The sequence below is a fragment of the Littorina saxatilis genome, linkage group LG17 (genome assembly GCF_037325665.1).
Source record: "Littorina saxatilis isolate snail1 linkage group LG17, US_GU_Lsax_2.0, whole genome shotgun sequence".
Lineage (NCBI taxonomy): Eukaryota > Metazoa > Mollusca > Gastropoda > Littorinimorpha > Littorinidae > Littorina > Littorina saxatilis.
In genome coordinates this window covers 61,473,933-61,494,839 of record NC_090261.1, presented here as the reverse complement: position 1 = coordinate 61,494,839, position 20,907 = coordinate 61,473,933, and the positions used below count along the sequence as shown (strand labels likewise).

The 20,907-nt window shown below is 43.5% G+C and overlaps 1 protein-coding gene across 1 annotated transcript in view; it reads right to left on the bottom strand.

Moving 5' to 3' along the window:
* LOC138951984 (uncharacterized) overlaps positions 1–18,013 on the bottom strand; it is a 20,861-nt gene extending 2,848 nt beyond the window's left edge. The window contains exons 1-4 of the mRNA XM_070323554.1: positions 17,877–18,013; positions 17,100–17,325; positions 15,431–15,690; positions 14,823–14,989 (exon numbers count right to left, since the gene is read on the bottom strand). Coding sequence (XP_070179655.1) covers positions 14,823–14,989; positions 15,431–15,690; positions 17,100–17,310 — 638 coding nt within the window. The 5' untranslated portion in view covers positions 17,311–17,325; positions 17,877–18,013. The remainder of the gene's footprint in view (positions 1–14,822; positions 14,990–15,430; positions 15,691–17,099; positions 17,326–17,876) is intronic.
* Positions 18,014–20,907: the final 2,894 nt, after the last annotated feature.

Sequence of the window (20,907 nt, the reverse complement as noted above, 5' to 3'; positions counted from 1 at the left end):
ACACATAGTACACACACACACACACACACATAGTACACACACACACACACACACACATAGTACACACACACACACACACATAGTACACACACACATACACACACACATAGTACACACACACACACACACACATAGTACACACACACACACATAGTACACACACACACACACACATAGTACACACACACACACACACATAGTACACACACACACACACACATAGTACACACACACACACACACATAGTACACACACACACACACACACACATAGTACACACACACACACACACATAGTACACACACACACACACACACACATAGTACACACACACACACACACATAGTACACACACACACACACACACATAGTACACACACACACACACACATAGTACACACACACACACACACACACACATAGTACACACACACACACACACACATAGTACACACACACACACACATAGTACACACACACACACACACACACACACATAGTACACACACACACACACACATAGTACACACACACACACACACACATAGTACACACACACACACACACATAGTACACACACACACACACACACACACATAGTACACACACACACACACACACATAGTACACACACACACACACATAGTACACACACACACACACACACACATAGTACACACACACACACACATAGTACACACACACACACACACATAGTACACACACACACACACACACACATAGTACACACACACACACACACACATAGTACACACACACACACACATAGTACACACACACACACACACACATAGTACACACACACACACACACACATAGTACACACACACACACATAGTACACACACACACACACACACACATAGTACACACACACACACACACACATAGTACACACACACACACACACACATAGTACACACACACACACACATAGTACACACACACACACACACATAGTACACACACACACACACACACATAGTACACACACACACACACACACATAGTACACACACACACACACACACACAATAGTACACACACACACACACATACACACACACAGTACACACACACACACACACACACACACATGGTACACACACACACACACACACATAGTACACACACACAGTACACACACACACACACACACATAGTACACACACACACACACACATAGTACACACACACACACACATAGTACACACACACACACACACATAGTACACACACACACACACACACACACATAGTACACACACACACACACACACACATAGTACACACACACACACACACACACACACACACACATAGTACACACACACACACACACATAGTACACACACACACACACACACATAGTACACACACACACACACACATAGTACACACACACACACACACACACACACACACACACATAGTACACACACACACACACACATAGTACACACACACACACACACACACACATAGTACACACACACACACACACATAGTACACACACACACACACACACACATAGTACACACACACACACACACACACATAGTACACACACACACACACATAGTACACACACACACACACACACACATAGTACACACACACACACACACACATAGTACACACACACACACACACACACATAGTACACACACACACACACACACACATAGTACACACACACAGTACACACACACATAGTACACACACACACACACACACACATAGTACACACACACACACACACACACACATAGTACACACACACACACACATAGTACACACACACACACACACACACATAGTACACACACACACACACACACACATAGTAACACACACACACACACACACACATAGTACACACACACACACACACACACACATAGTACACACACACACACACACACATAGTACACACACACACACACACACACATAGTACACACACACACACACACACACATAGTACACACACACCCACACTAGTACACACACACACACACACACACATAGTACACACACACACACACACACATAGTACACACACACACACACACACACATAGTACACACACACACACACACACACATAGTACACACACACACACACACACACACATAGTACACACACACACACACACACATAGTACACACACACACACACATAGTACACACACACACACACACACACATAGTACACACACACACACACACACATAGTACACACACACACACACATAGTACACACACACACACACACACACACATAGTACACACACACACACACACACATAGTACACACACACACACACACACACATAGTACACACACACACACACACACATAGTACACACACACACACACCACACACACTCGTGCACACACACACACTAAACACACACACACATAGTACACACACACACACACACACATAGTACACACACACACACATAGTACACACACACACACACACACACCCACACACATAGTACACACACACACACACACACACATAGTACACACACACACACACATAGTACACACACACACACACATAGTACACACACACACACACACACACACACACTAGTACACACACACACACACACACATAGTACACACACACACACACACACATAGTACACACACACACACACACACACATAGTACACACACACACACACACACATAGTACACACACACACACACACACACACATAGTACACACACACACACACATAGTACACACACACACACACACATAGTACACACACACACACACACATAGTACACACACACAGTACACACACACACATAGTACACACACACACACACATAGTACACACACACACACATAGTACACACACACATGTCACAATCCGATGGGAGGATTTTCACGTGTCCGGCTCTTTCAAGATTGAATCTCGAATTTTGTTAATGTTGTCTAGGGTATGATTATTTGGCGGCTGTTCGCTTTTATAGTTAGTGATATGCGTGGTTTCTTTTAACTTAATTGAACGATAGACAGACTCAAAAGTATCGACAGAAAGAATAAACACTGGAAGCAACTGGACGAACACAACTACAATGAGTGAAAAACGGCTTTAATTTTGGTTACTCATCTTCATGCATCGACGTACTCGGCACTACAGGTCAAGGATCAGGTGTGAGAGGTTTGATCTTGCCGAAATGAGCGACTGTAAGCTCTCGGAGTGTTTATACACGGCGTCGGTGATGAAGATGATGTCTTTAAAGTTTAATGTCTTGACGATGAGTTCAACGGTGATGATGATGTCCTTGATGATGTGACGAACGATGTTGAGGATGCCCTTGATGTCTTCGACGATGAGGTGAATGACGATGATGATGCCCTGGATATCTCGGCGATGGGGTGAACGGTGATATCAGTTCTTTAACACGGTTCCATCTCTCTCTCAGTTGGCGTCCGATTCATCTCCAGCTTGCATCTACACGAGCGTCTAACCAGCATCTAAACAGCATCTAAACAGCATCTAAACCTGTCGATCAAAGTGAAAACAACATGTTATCATCAGCTTTATGAGCCTAACATCTATCTAATCATTCTGACCGTTACTTACAAACAATGGAATTTTGGATTTCGTCCAACTGCTTCGCCTTTGAAACACACAAAACAGATGAACGTAGGGATGAAAATGTGCCGCTCTACTTCTGAAATGAAGAACGATATTATTACTTCCCTTTTTCCTACTTTAGCAGTTTCTTACCTGCATAATTCAGGTTTGTGATGAAATATAACTCCCGAGAAAAAAAACTTGAATTGTTCTCCAAAATGGAACGAGAATCAACTGATCTTGGTGAATGGACTCAAAGTAAAACTCTACGCTACGAATATAGGCCTTCGCACGTGTCTCAAAACAATTCAATAAAACAACTCTTCCATACATCTTTTAACGCGAAGTACAAAAGACAAATATCTCAAGTCTTTATTGATAGAAATCATCGTATGAATTTGCAAATCTAATGATCTTTCCTACGGTGTAGGCGTAGAGATCTATCATAACCATTTCCAACCTCGTGTTTTCCTCTGTGTCATTCTTCCTTTTTGACGTCACGCTTTTGACGTCATCTCTCTTTACGGCGTTCCGTCTCGCAAGGAAATGACTTAAGGGTGTCACCCATGGAAATAAAATCCAATGTTACTATAATGCGTAACACACGCCCTTGGAAAGGAAGATTTTATATAATCTATGAACATGCATAATAGTTACATTAATACTATATGTGTATAACATTCTACTAATTGTTTCCGTGGATCTATGATCAGAATTCCCTTCACAATCAGGTAGTATCTCTGAGTTGTGACGACCATTGCCATGGTCTCCCTCAGTTCATGGTAGCACGGCTGAGGTAGTCTGCTCCAATGTTGTCTTTGCCGGGAATGATCTTCACGGTGAAGACGTACGGTTGAAGTTGCAATGCCCAGCGCATCAGTCTGGCATTGGTTGGTTTCATCCGCTGTAGATACTGAAGAGGTTGATGGTCCGTCTCCAGTATGAAATGTCTTCCGTAGAGATAACGCTCAAATTTCTGGATTCCCCAGACGGTCGCTAAGCATTCTTTCTCTACGGTGGCATATTTCTGTTCTGTGATTGGTTCAGCGTCGTTCTCGATGACTTTATTTGCTTCCCTGAAATCATTGCAGAAACGCACTGCTTTACCTTGTGCTTTCTTCACGATCACTATCGGAGCGTTGTAGGGTGAAGTGGCTGGTTCGATAACCTTCAAATCCAACATCTCCTTCACTTCACGTTCCACCACGTCCACTAACGCATGAGGTATGGGTCGTGGTTTCACGTACACAGGTCGATCATCAGTCATCTTGATGTTGCAGATTTCTAGAGTCGTAGCTTTTGGTACATCAGTCAACGATGCGCTGAATTCTGTACATGCGTCTCTGACTTCACGTTGTTGTCTTGCCGTCAATGTGTCAGCTACATGTACATCTTTCTCATTCTCGGTACGTTTTGTAGACGGAATGAGTATGCTGGGATCAGGTCCCATGTTGGCGAATATTTCGTCATCTTGTTCTTCCAGATCTTCGACGACTATCGCGCTCTGTTCCACCACTTCTTCTGGAAGTTTCTCTGGTTCAGCGATCATTTCTCGTTCATGGTACTCTCGCAAAAGGTTGATGTGATAGACACGAGTTTGGCGACCCACTTTGATCTTGTAATCAAATGAGTTGATCTGCTCCTCGATCACGTATGGTCCCTTCCATGCAAGTTCTAGCTTGTTGTGTTTCGTTGGCAGTAGAAGCAAAACTCTGGTGCCGACAATGAGTTCTCTCTTCTTCGTCTTCTTGTCGTAGAAGTGAGCTTGTCGTATTGCTGACTTGGCGAGATGGTCGCGGGCGATCTTGCACGTTTCTTCAATGCGATTTCGCAGATCAATAACATGTTCAGCCGTCGTGCGTATCTCGTCGTTGCTTTCTTCTTCCGTCCACAGTTGACGCAATACTTGCATTGGTCCACGCACTGTCCGCCCATACAGAAGTTCGAAAGGAGAAAATCCAAGCGAATCTTGGGGAACTTCTCGGTATGCGAACAGTAGTGCTGGCAAGTACTGGTCCCACTTGGTCGGTTGTTCAAAAGTCATCTTCTTGAGCATCGCTTTCAAAGTTCCATTGAAACGTTCTACAACACCATTGCATTGAGGATGCCAAGGTGAAGTTGTCAATCCCTTGATTGCGAGAAGTTGGTTGACTTGAGTCATCAACTCGCTGGTGAACTGCGCTCCGTTGTCGGTCAATACTTCTTCTGGAAGTCCCAATCTTGTCCAGAATGTCCATAGCGCGTCAGCCACGGTTTCTGCCTTTATGTCTTTGAGAGCAACAGCTTCAGGATATCTGGTCGCGAAATCCACCATCACTAGGATATACTGCTTCTTTGTCTCAGACATGGGTTTGATTGGTCCTACTATGTCAACGGCTACACGCTTGAACGGAGTTTCAATCAGAGGCATCTTTCCCAGAGGTACCTTCCTCGTCCGTCCTTTTGGCATAGTACGTTGGCACACGTCACAAGAACTGCAGTAGCGTTTGATGTCACCCACGATCCCCGGCCAAAAAAAATCTTGCCAAATCCGTTCTCTTGATTTCTTCTGTCCGAGATGGCCCGACATCGCCGTATCGTGTCCGGTGGACAATACCTTTGCTCGCATCTTGTGAGGTACTACTACTTGTCGGTGGTCCTTTCCTTGCTTGTCACTGTATTGGCGATATAACACGTCCTTGTCATAGATGAACTGAACTCGCCCTCGAGTTACATTCGTTCGTGCCAACACATGTAATTTCTCAAGGCTTTTGTCGTCTTGCTGTTCTCTCTTTAGATCAGCAACGGTGAAGATCTTTCCTTCCATAGGAAAACTGGGAATTGACGCATTCCCCTCCTCTTCACGTTTTTCTTGTCCTCGGGTAACGGCTGTTGCAGTGGTTTCAGGGATTACGGTCTCACGGACTGGATATACAGGTGTCTCGATTTTCTCCGATCCTACACCCATCGAGTTTCCAATCAACACAGGATGGACAGGATTCTCCATGACGCTAACTTCGGTTTCTCCCACGAAGTACGGCGTGTCCATGTAAACGTGTGCGACCGATAAATTCTCTTTCACTGATTTCTTCGCCAAAGACGTTTCTTTTGTGCGCGTAGTAATCTTGCTAGCTGGTACTAGTTGGAATCAACAATCGTAGAGGTGCTTCCGGTGTCGCGGAAAGCAGTGACTACCTGGCCTTCAACTACGATTTGGGACAGTTTGGTGAATTTCTTGTGAACACATTTGTCGCACAGTTGATCATGTGTCGCATTCCCCTCGACGTCATTCTCGTCTTGAAATGCGGCACTGGCTGATTCATCTTTCGGAGGCTGGCGACAATCCTTCTTGAAATGGCCCAATTTTCCACATCTGAAACATTTGACGCTGGTTCTGCTTTTATTTCCTTCGTCCTTGTCCTTGTTTGTGGAATTCGTCCCGTGTGTTGCCTTGTGTCCTCTCTCTTCAGGTTTCTTCCCATGTCTACGGCTTTCTTTGGGTCGGTTTTCTTCGTAGAGAGTTACGGTGTCGATCACGTCATCAATGCTGTTTGGTTTTCTATCCTTCACGTACGTGACGAGTTCAGTAGGCATGCTTTCATACACTTGTTCCGTCAGTATGAGGTCTTTGAAATCATCGAAACTTTCTCCGATATTGGACATTTCAACCCAGCGATCGAGGAACAAGGAAATCTGAGTAATGAACTCTTTGTACGAGTCAGCGTTTTCTTTCCGTGTGTTTCTGAATCTTTGTCTGTATGTTTCCGCGGTAATCTGAAATCTTTCCAGCAAAGTCTTTCTGAGCAATGCGTAGTCGCGTGCATCAGCGACTTTCATCTTGGTGTAAGCAGTGCGTGCTTTACCTTTTAGCAGTGCGGACAAACGTACAGACCAAGTGTTAGGGTCCCAGTGTGATGCTTCAGCATGACGTTCAAATTGCAGAAGGAACGCTTCTACATCGTCTTTGTCTTCGAGGAATGGTAACTTCGGTTGGTAGTTATCGGTATCGCGAGGTCTATGATTTCTGTGATTGTTATTGTTCTGATTTCCTTCTTCTTCATCGCCTCCGCGATCGCGTGAGTTTGTTGCGCGAGCTAATTCGACCTGAATCCTCAACTCCTCGAGTCGAGTTTGTTGCTCGCGTTCTTCTCTTTCACGTTCAACACGGTCGGCACGTTCACGTTCACGTTCACGTTCAGCGTCGGCGCGTTTACGTTCAGCATCGGCAATTTCCGCACGTTCAGCACGTTCACGTGCACGCTCCGCACGTTCACCATTCTCACGCTCACATTCCAGAACAAAATCACGCAACTCAGATCCCTCCAAACCAAGTAACTTCCCTTTATCCATCAAAATCCTCGTCGCTTCCAGGGCTGCATCCACTGAAGTAGCCATCTTACCCGTCTGGCTTTCTACGTCAGTCTCACCACACGCCTTCACTCCAAATTTGAGGACGTGCGAAGTTTCTATATCGGGTACTGTGCATGGAATTTATCTCATCACAGACTATCTCGAACCTACTTCGCATTTATGGAAAAAATCAGTTATTACAAACTGTAACTGAACAATGTTACTGTCAACTCGTAAACATTCGTTCTGTGACCTAGAGTGGTCAATACAACTGCGGCTCGACTCCCAGTATTATCACTCTAGTCTATCACCATACGTAATCCAACGTATATAAAGATCCCACGGTTTCTATCCAGAAAATTTCTTAGAACTAATTGAAGTAGCTAATTTCAACACTAAGAAAGTATCCGTGATCTTCAATATTATGAATAGTTTATTAGCTAGATACTCAGACTCTGTCCATTGAATCTGTCACCACAAATAGTCAAATGACTTTTCCCATGTGCGTGAACGTAAATAAACTAGTTCAAAATGTTTTTGCGAAATATCTCCATTTCGACTTCCTTTTTGTTTCGTTGGTTCTACTTAGAAAGGAATTTGAGCCGTTCCCCAACAGAATGTTGCCAACTAATCCTACCTGCTAGAACTAGATCTACAGGTAGATGAAAGTGATCTAACTTTCACTTTCCAGTTTTGTTTTGTTTTTCTTCGAGAGTTACATTTTGTTTTTACCTTCAGTAAGGTTGTGTTATTTAGTTTACCTTCATTAAGGATGTGATCTACAGTGAGTTTTTACCCATACTACACTATAGTTTTCCTTTAAATAAATACACGAATAAACATATACTAATTACTTAACTAATGAATGATCAATGAATACACACAAACCACACAAGACAATTTCTTCACATGTATCTAAACGAAATAGCCTATCCCGGACGAGGCAACCAATATGTCACAATCCGATGGGAGGATTTTCACGTGTCCGGCTCTTTCAAGATTGAATCTCGAATTTTGTTAATGTTGTCTAGGGTATGATTATTTGGCGGCTGTTCGCTTTTATAGTTAGTGATATGCGTGGTTTCTTTTAACTTAATTGAACGATAGACAGACTCAAAAGTATCGACAGAAAGAATAAACACTGGAAGCAACTGGACGAACACAACTACAATGAGTGAAAAACGGCTTTAATTTGGTTACTCATCTTCATGCATCGACGTACTCGGCACTACAGGTCAAGGATCAGGTGTGAGAGGTTTGATCTTGCCGAAATGAGCGACTGTAAGCTCTCGGAGTGTTTATACACGGCGTCGGTGATGAAGATGATGTCTTTAAAGTTTAATGTCTTGACGATGAGTTCAACGGTGATGATGATGTCCTTGATGATGTGACGAACGATGTTGAGGATGCCCTTGATGTCTTCGACGATGAGGTGAATGACGATGATGATGCCCTGGATATCTCGGCGATGGGGTGAACGGTGATATCAGTTCTTTAACACGGTTCCATCTCTCTCTCAGTTGGCGTCCGATTCATCTCCAGCTTGCATCTACACGAGCGTCTAACCAGCATCTAAACAGCATCTAAACAGCATCTAAACCTGTCGATCAAAGTGAAAACAACATGTTATCATCAGCTTTATGAGCCTAACATCTATCTAATCATTCTGACCGTTACTTACAAACAATGGAATTTTGGATTTCGTCCAACTGCTTCGCCTTTGAAACACACAAAACAGATGAACGTAGGGATGAAAATGTGCCGCTCTACTTCTGAAATGAAGAACGATATTATTACTTCCCTTTTTCCTACTTTAGCAGTTTCTTACCTGCATAATTCAGGTTTGTGATGAAATATAACTCCCGAGAAAAAAAACTTGAATTGTTCTCCAAAATGGAACGAGAATCAACTGATCTTGGTGAATGGACTCAAAGTAAAACTCTACGCTACGAATATAGGCCTTCGCACGTGTCTCAAAACAATTCAATAAAACAACTCTTCCATACATCTTTTAACGCGAAGTACAAAAGACAAATATCTCAAGTCTTTATTGATAGAAATCATCGTATGAATTTGCAAATCTAATGATCTTTCCTACGGTGTAGGCGTAGAGATCTATCATAACCATTTCCAACCTCGTGTTTTCCTCTGTGTCATTCTTCCTTTTTGACGTCACGCTTTTGACGTCATCTCTCTTTACGGCGTTCCGTCTCGCAAGGAAATGACTTAAGGGTGTCACCCATGGAAATAAAATCCAATGTTACTATAATGCGTAACACCACACACACACACATAGTACACACACACACACACACATAGTACACACACACACACACATAGTACACACACACACACACACACACAGTACACACACACACACACACACATAGTACACACACACACACACACACATAGTACACACACACACACACACACACACACACACACATAGTACACACACACACACACACACATAGTACACACACACAGTACACACACACATAGTACACACACACACACACACCCACATAGTACACACACACACACACACACACACACACACATAGTATACACACACACACACACACACACATAGTACACACACACACACACATAGTACACACACACACACACACACATAGTACACACACACAGTACACACACACATAGTACACACACACACACACACACACATAGTACACACACACACACACACACACATAGTACACACACACACACACACATAGTACACACACACACACACACACACACACACACATAGTACACACACACACACACACACACATAGTACACACACACACACACACACACATAGTACACACACACACACACACACACATAGTACACACACACACACACATAGTACACACACACACACACACACACACACACACATAGTACACACACACACACACACACACACACACACACATAGTACACACACACACACATAGTACACACACACACACACACACATAGTACACACACACACACACACACACACATAGTACACACACACACACACACACATAGTACACACACACAGTACACACACACATAGTACACACACACACACACACATAGTACACACACACACACACACATAGTACACACACACACACACACACACACACACACATAGTACACACACACACACACACACATAGTACACACACACACACATAGTACACACACACACACACACACACACACACACATAGTACACACACACACACATAGTACACACACACACACACATAGTACACACACACACACACACACATAGTACACACACACACACACACATAGTACACACACACACACACACACATAGTACACACACACACACACACACATAGTACACACACACACACACACACACATAGTACACACACACACACACACATAGTACACACACACACACACATAGTACACACACACACACACACACATAGTACACACACACACACACACACACATAGTACACACACACACACACATAGTACACACACACACACACACATAGTACACACACACAGTACACACACACATAGTACACACACACACACACACACACACATAGTACACACACACACACATAGTACACACACACACACACACACATAGTACACACACACACACACACACACACATAGTACACACACACACACACACACACATAGTACACACACACACACACACACATAGTACACACACACACACACACACACACATAGTACACACACACACACACACATAGTACACACACACACACACACACACATAGTACACACACACACACACACACACACACATAGTACACACACACACACACACACACATAGTACACACACACACACACACACACACATAGTACACACACACACACACACATAGTACACACACACACACACACACACACACACACATAGTACACACACACACATAGTACACACACACACACACACATAGTACACACACACACACACACACACACATAGTACACACACACACATAGTACACACACACACACACATAGTACACACACACACACACACATAGTACACACACACACACATAGTACACACACACACACACACACATAGTACACACACACACACACACACACATAGTACACACACACACACACACACACACACATAGTACACACACACACACACACACATAGTACACACACACACACACACACATAGTACACACACACACACACACACACATAGTACACACACACACACACACATAGTACAGACACACACACACACACATAGTACACACACACAGTACACACACACATAGTACACACACACACACATAGTACACACACACACACACACATAGTACACACACACAGTACACACACACATAGTACACACACACACACACACACACATAGTACACACACACACATAGTACACACACACACACACACACACATAGTACACACACACAGTACACACACACATAGTACACACACACACACACACACACATAGTACACACACACACACACACATAGTACACACACACACACACACACACACACACACACACATAGTACACACACACACACACACACATAGTACACACACACACACACACACACACACACATAGTACACACACACACACACACATAGTACACACACACACACACACACACATAGTACACACACACACACACACACACACACACATAGTACACACACACACACACATAGTACACACACACACACACACATAGTACACACACACACACACACATAGTACACACACACACACACATAGTACACACACACACACACACACACATAGTACACACACACACACACACACATAGTACACACACACACACACACACACATAGTACACACACACACACACACACACATAGTACACACACACACACACATAGTACACACACACACACACACACACACATAGTACACACACACAGTACACACACACATAGTACACACACACACACACACACCCACATAGTACACACACACACACACACACACATAGTACACACACACACACACACATAGTACACACACACACACACACACACACACACATAGTACACACACACACACACATAGTACACACACACATACACACACACATAGTACACACACACACACACACACACACATAGTACACACACACACATAGTACACACACACACACACACATAGTACACACACACACACACACACACATAGTACACACACACACACATAGTACACACACACACTCACACACACACTCACACACACATAGTACACACACACACATAATACACACACACACACACACACACATAGTACACACACACACACACACATAGTACACACACACACACACACATAGTACACACACACACACACACACATAGTACACACACACACACACACATAGTACACACACACACACACACACATAGTACACACACACACACACACACATAGTACACACACACACACACACACACATAGTACACACACACACACACACACATAGTACACACACACACACACACACACATAGTACACACACACACACACACACATAGTACACACACACAGTACACACACACATAGTACACACACACACACACACCCACACACATAGTACACACACACACACACACATAGTACACACACACACACACACATAGTACACACACACACACATAGTACACACACACACACACATAGTACACACACACACACACACACATAGTACTCACACACACACACACACACATAGTACACACACACACACACACATACACACACACACACATACACACACACACACACGTACATACACACGTACATGGGCGTTGCATACAAAGCCATTGCAAAAGTGACACCACATAACGTACTCGTTGTCCTCATTAGATCTCGCAAAAAGCGAAATGCCACTGGCCAAGAAGATATCTGTGCTGAAGTTATCAAGGTAAACCCAGGATTTATATAACATATTTGTTTGTTTGTTTGCTTAACGCCCAGCCGACCACGAAGGGCCATATCAGGGCGGTGCTGCTTTGACATATAACGTGCGCCACACACAAGACAGAAGTCGCAGCACAGGCTTCATGTCTCACCCAGTCACATTATTCTGACACCGGACCAACCAGTCCTAGCACTAACCCCATAATGCCAGACGCCAGGCGGAGCAGCCACTAGATTGCCAATTTTAAAGTCTTAGGTGTGACCCGGCCGGGGTTCGAACCCACGACCTCCCGATCACGGGGCGGACGCCTTACCACTAGGCCAACCGTGCCGGTTATATAACATAAACACTTCTTGTTGCTTATTACGCCATTAAGTAGTATGGGAAAAGAAGGAGATAACGCAAGTTTGTCATATAAAATGAAGAATCGAAAAACAAGAATTGTAGATTACTGGAACGTTTTATTGATGACAAAACACAGCGTTTTATTCCCTGTACTTTGACCCAGAGGTCTTTTTAAGTGGACAGACAGACACACATTTATGATACAGATAATGAAATGATCTCAAAGTGTTTAAAGAGACGCGCTGGCAAGGCGCTTGACAACAAATTTGACGCTTCAAACAAAGCTTCTTGTGTTATCTGCATCATAAGTGTTGGTCTGTTTGTCATTGCAAAGATCCATACAGAAAGGCGCCCTTGGAAACTGCAACAACTGGCGACCAATCACCATCTTGTAAGCAAGCAAGATCGTAACAAGGTCCATCATTCAGCAAACATGTAATGCAGTAGAACAGCGAATCGGAAACGAACATGTTGGATGGCAAAAAAGTTAAAAACAATGGCAACAAAGTATACATACCCTGCAATTGAAAAGAAGTTTGGCTGTGGCCGGGTAGCAGCAGACAAGTCTGTGTAAGAACTTTTGATCAACCGGCTTTGGCTGAACCAGTTGTCGTAGTTCGAGTTTTTACCGTTGAACTCAAAGAAACGCTGTTCCACATTGTCCTTGTAAACGCCAACGCGAACCTACAAAATAACATGCAGACATGTAGTAACATATATCTCACTGACAATAGTTTGTTGACCACCTGGAAGCTTTCTCCACAAGTCCGGGAACTTGCTCCGGTAAAAAAGGCCTTCGATTATTTTGCTTCATCTTGGTTTTGTTCAGTAGTGAGCCAAGTTTGTCTCTCATGATTAACATCAATCATTGGCAATAGTTCAAGGTTAATTGCAGGCTTCTTTTATCTGTGTACAGAGCTTACGACGATAGAGAGTTTTACCCACAGCGTCCTTCTTCTAAAACAACGCAACAAAATGAGTATCTGTTAACGGTGTCTTAACTAATGATCAGATTGATATTCCAATGAATAACCTATAACTGATCAACAGTTTGCCTCACCGGTCTGTCCTTTGACATAAACTCATAAAAAGTCTCACACATTCTAGCTATTCCCCACAACATACCCTCAAGATGGGCAGTTGGTCCCACAAGTCAATTAGTCTGCTGCGGTAATGGCGGTCACAGAAGCGGCGTCCGTCCGTCGTCTTGCAGCCTTCTGGAACATTCTGGACTACCAGGCAGTCCGGGTCGTCGCTTTTTCCCACCGCTACGAACTTCTGATAAGCTGAAGACTGGATGCCAGGTGTGATGCGAAACGCCAGGTAGTAGCCGTTGTCCAGTTTGAGTAAGCGGTCCGTGCAGGTTTGGCGGCTTGTACACGTTTCTTCAAAATACAGACATTGAAAATAGAACACACATAGAAGTCATGTTGGTTTGTTGAGAATTAATTGGTGTCGGTATTCTTAGAGTTAAATAGAGATTGAATCACAACAGCGTGTTTAGCAGTTGAATAACAACAACAAAATAACAACCTCGAGTTCTTTGAAACGGTCCACCTAGTAGATCTACAACGAAGTCGCGTAAGGCGAAATTACTACATTTAGTCAAGCTGTCGAACTCGCGGAATGAAACTGAACGCACTGTATTTTTTCACCAAGACAGTACAGCTTCGTCAATCCCCGCAAGAAGGAAATCGCTCACCTCCCACGTGCAAAACGCAGTGAAATTAACACGCCAGTATAGCGCGGTAGCGTATTGTGCTAAGCAGGAAAGCGCGCTTTTCTGTATTCTTGTTAAACTTTCTGAGCTTGTTTTGAATACAACCTGTCATATCTATCTGTTTTTGGAATCAGGAAATGATAAAGAATAAGATGAAATCATTTTTGGATCGATTTCTTAATTTTTTTATCGTAAGACTAATTAATCGATTTTCGTTAATTGTGATCACATTTTAAGAGTAAACATGACATATGTATATATTTTTAGGTTCAGAATGTGATGAAAAATACGATGCAATCAATTTTAAATCTGTTTGCGAAAAATCGATTTTAATGACAACTTTAATGAGCAAACTCATTAATTAATTTTTAAGCCTCCAAGCTGAAATGCAATACCAAAGTCCGGGCTTTGTCGAAGATTACTTGACCAAAATTTCAACCAATTTGGTTGAAAAATGAGAGCGTGACAGTGCCGCCTCAACTTTCACAAAAAGCCGGATATGACGTCATCAAAGACATTTATAAAAAAAAAAATATAAAAAAACGTCTGGATCTTTCATGTCAAGTTTCATGAAGATCGGTCCAGTGGTGTTCTCTGAATCGCTCTACACACACACACACACACACACACACACAGACACACACACACACACACACACACACACACACACACACACACACACACACATACACACCACGACCCTCGTCTCGATTCCCCCCTCTACGTTAAAAACTTGACTGAATGTAAAAAGAGAAATAACATTCTTTACAAAAATCACTTTTGCCAGCATGAAATGGTACTGCCGTTTAAACGCTTACCCCTTCATCTTTTTTAAAAGAAAACCAAAAATCTACCAACTAACCAACTTTGTATTCAAAGATGACCCAAAGCTGCACAGCGTTGATACACTATTTTTAAAAGTCAGTTGGTTTTGTTTTGACGATAATCCTCAGCTTTAAAATACGGTATATGTTGAATTTTTCTTCGTGAGAGAATCGAGATTTCCTCCTTCGCTTTGGTTAAAATTATTTAAAAAAACGATTGCCAAGATCTGATTTTCAAGTCCACACTTACTTTGCAGGTCTACTAGCTTTTTGTCAATGGCAGAAAGCCTCTGCGGTATGTTTTCTGTCCTTTCCTTGATCAGTCCCAAATCCGTCGTCAGGTTTCCCTGGATTGCAGTCACCTTGTCAAGAACTTCCTGAACCTGGTTATGGCCGGCGTGTAGGCCAGGCGGAATGGTGACCAACAGCACCGCAAAGAACGAAATGCCGCACCACATCATAATTCCTTCTGAAATCTGAAGAAAAAAACACCGATTGCACTTTTTGTCACGGGCCAAGGAGAGGCCGCGCGACATCATGTTTCCTTGTGAATACAGATTTTCGTACCCCAACTAAAACATCGATTCCGGTGTCATTTTATTCAAACTTTATATGCCATTTAAGGCCTTTCACTTGAATAACCCGAGGACAGTTAACAATCTCGAAAGGATTGCAAACAGTGCTGAGCCTGAAAAGGTCCGTTTGTTTTGTTCAATCAAGACCGCTACCAGGTCCTGTTTCGAGCTGAGAAGCTCTCATCAGACAGTCTCTTGGCATACAACGGAGAAGAACTCTCAAACTTCTATGCAAAAGAGAAAACCCCATTTCTGCGGTAGGCTCTCTGCGTAGAAGAGAATCTTCATTTGATTCCCCTGTAACTGTCCGTGAAGAGTGAGAAAAAAAAATTTGAACACAAAAAGGTTTTTTTCTACGGTATACAATCAAAGTTGTATGATGACATTATTGTATCAATTGTTGGTAGTTAGCATGAGATTGTTCTTGCATTAATTGCGTATTTCACACTTACCGACGTTCTGTTGTGCCTAGCGAAGGAGCTGCAGATATGTAAAGAAAATACCCCAACAGTCTTCTTCTGGATACGTTCAAAAATGTCTCTCTTTATACACACTGGCAAATAAATTGCCCCGTCCAACGTGACAAATAATATTCACCCTAGCCTGTTATCACTGATTTCATATTTTGATAGTGTGTGCGTGTGATACTGGAAACGCGCTTATTGACATTTATTGTTTTTATATTTAGTCAAGTTTTGACTAAATATTTTAACATCGAGGGGGAATCGAAACGAGGGTCGTGGTGTATGTGCGTGTGTGTGTGTGTGTCTGTCTGTCTGTCTGTGTGTGTGTGTAGAGCGATTCAGACTAAACTACTGGACCGATCTTTATGAAATTTGACATGAGAGTTCCTGGGTATGAAATCCCCGAACGTTTTTTTCATTTTTTTGATAAATGTCTTTGATGACGTCATATCCGGCTTTTTGTGAAAGTTGAGGCGGCACTGTCACGCCCTCATTTTTCAACCAAATTGGTTGAAATTTTGGTCAAGTAATCTTCGACAAAGCCCAGACTTCGGCATTGCATTTCAGCTTGGTGGCTTAAAAATTAATTAATGACTTTGGTCATTAAAAATCTGAAAATTGTAAAAAAAAATAAAACTTTATAAAACGATCCAAATTTACGTTTATCTTATTCTCCATCATTTGCTGATTCCAAAAACATATAAATATGTTATATTCGGATTACAAACAAGCTCTGAAAATTAAATATATACTGTTCAAAAAAAGAAACGCATAGCTTGTAATATTTGGTTAATTTAGTTATATGGCTACAAGGATATCCACCAAACTGCAGAAAATGTTTATCTGGTCGTCGACCTTTCGTCCATTGCCACAAGTGAGCTCTGCACGTGACGCATGCGTTATCAGTGGCTACAATGTCACAATTGCTCATTTGGCATGACCACTCGTCATGCTTCAGTGTAATCTCGTGAAACTCGGGGAATATTGAGCTCTCACCATGTCTTCCAAAACCCATAAAAGCGGATTGTTCGCCACAAAGAAATCAGACGACAATTCAGCGACGAAAGATGGCCCGATTGAGCAGAGAAGACCGCCAAATTGCATTGGGTCGTTTACAAGCAGGCCAAAGTCAAAGTGCAATCGCCAGGCACTTCCACGTGTCCCAGAGCACCATCAGTAGACTGTGGGTCAGGTTTCAAGCCACTGGCTCAGTTGCTGACTTGCCACGAGCGGGAAGACCAAGGGCGACAACTGCTGCTCACGACCGCTTCATACGGCTCCGCCACCTCCGGAATCGTTTCCTGTCGGCCTCATCTTCTGTCCAGGCTCTCCCCGGGCCACACCGATTATCGGACCAGACCGTGCGGAACCGCCTGCATGAAGCTGGTTTGAGAGCTCGCAGACCTCACAGAGGAGCTGTCCTCACCCGCCGCCATCGCCAGAACCGAGTGCAGTGGGGCAACCAGCACCTTCGCTGGACCGTCCGGAATCACTGGAGACACGTGTGGTTCAGCGACGAGTCCTACTTCCTGCTCCAGCGACATGATGGTCGGAGGAGGGTCTACCGGAGAGTAAACGAACGTTACGCGCCCAACTGTGTGGATGAGGCACCCGTTCATGGTGGTGGAGGCGTCATGGTGTGGGGGGGCGATCAATACCGCTGGAAGGAGCACCCTGGTGCACGTCCAAGGGCGCATAACTGCCCAGCGATACGTGGAGGAAATTCTGCGCCCACACGCCCTTCCTCTTCTGGCTGACCAGGATGCCATATTCCAGCAGGACAATGCTCGCCCGCACACAGCACGACTCACCACCCAGTTCCTCACCGACCACCATGTCCAGGTGCTTCCCTGGCCATCCATGTCGCCAGACATGAACCCGATAGAACACCTCTGGGATGAATTGGACAGACGTGTGCGCAGGCGAGAAGAAGCGCCGGCAAATCACCGCGATCTATTGCAGGCACTTCAGGAGGAGTGGGACACCATCCCACAGCAAGATATCCGGCATCTGATCCAGTCCATGCCCAGAAAGTGCCGGGCAGTTGTTGCTGCTCAAGGCAGTCACACCCCCTACTGACTTGACAGCCTCGGCACCCAATCGTATTGATTGACTGATTGATTTGAAGATGCAAATGAACTGTGTGTGCATTCAACTGTGTCCATACCAAATTTCAAACAAATAATCTAAATATTGGATTTTCTGTTAATTTTTTCGAAAAATAAAACAAATTTGGCAAGTAGCAACTATGCGTTTCTTTTTTTGAACAGTATATAAAAATTATTATCAAAATTTTTTTTTCGAAATCAATTTAAAAACACTTTCATCTTATTCCTTGTCGGTTCCTGATTCCAAAAATATATAGATATGATATGTTTGGATTAAAAACACGCTCAGAAAGTTAAAACGAAGAGAGGTACAGAAAAGCGTGCTATCCTTCTCAGCGCAACGAATACCCCGCTCTTCTTGTCAATTCCACGGACACTGCCTTTGCCACGGGCGGTGGAGTGACGATGCTACGAGTATACGGTCTTGCTGCGTTGCGTTGCGTTCAGTTTCATTCTGTGAGTTCGACAGCTACTTGACTAAATATTGTATTTTCGCCTTACGCGACTTGTTTCTTCTTCTTCTTCTTCGTCGTTCGCTATTTATTGTTTGACTATTTGAGGTGACAAATCCGCAAGTGGCTTTGATTCATTTGTTCTTCAGCATCATGACAAAATCCGGAGATAAACATATGAGCGACGGTCGCAGTGGCTTAGTGGATAAGACATCGGCCTCCTAATCGGAAGGTCTTGAGTTCAAATCCCGGCCGCGGCCGCCTGGTGGGTTAAGGGTGGAGATTTTTCCGATCTCCCAGGTCAACTTATGTGCAGACCGGCTAGTGCCTTATCCCCCTTCGTGTGTACACACAAGGACAAGACCAAGTGCGCACACAAAAGATCCTGTAATCTATGTCAGAGTTCGGTGGGATATAGAAACACGAAAATACCCAGCATCCTTCTCTCGAAATCGGCGT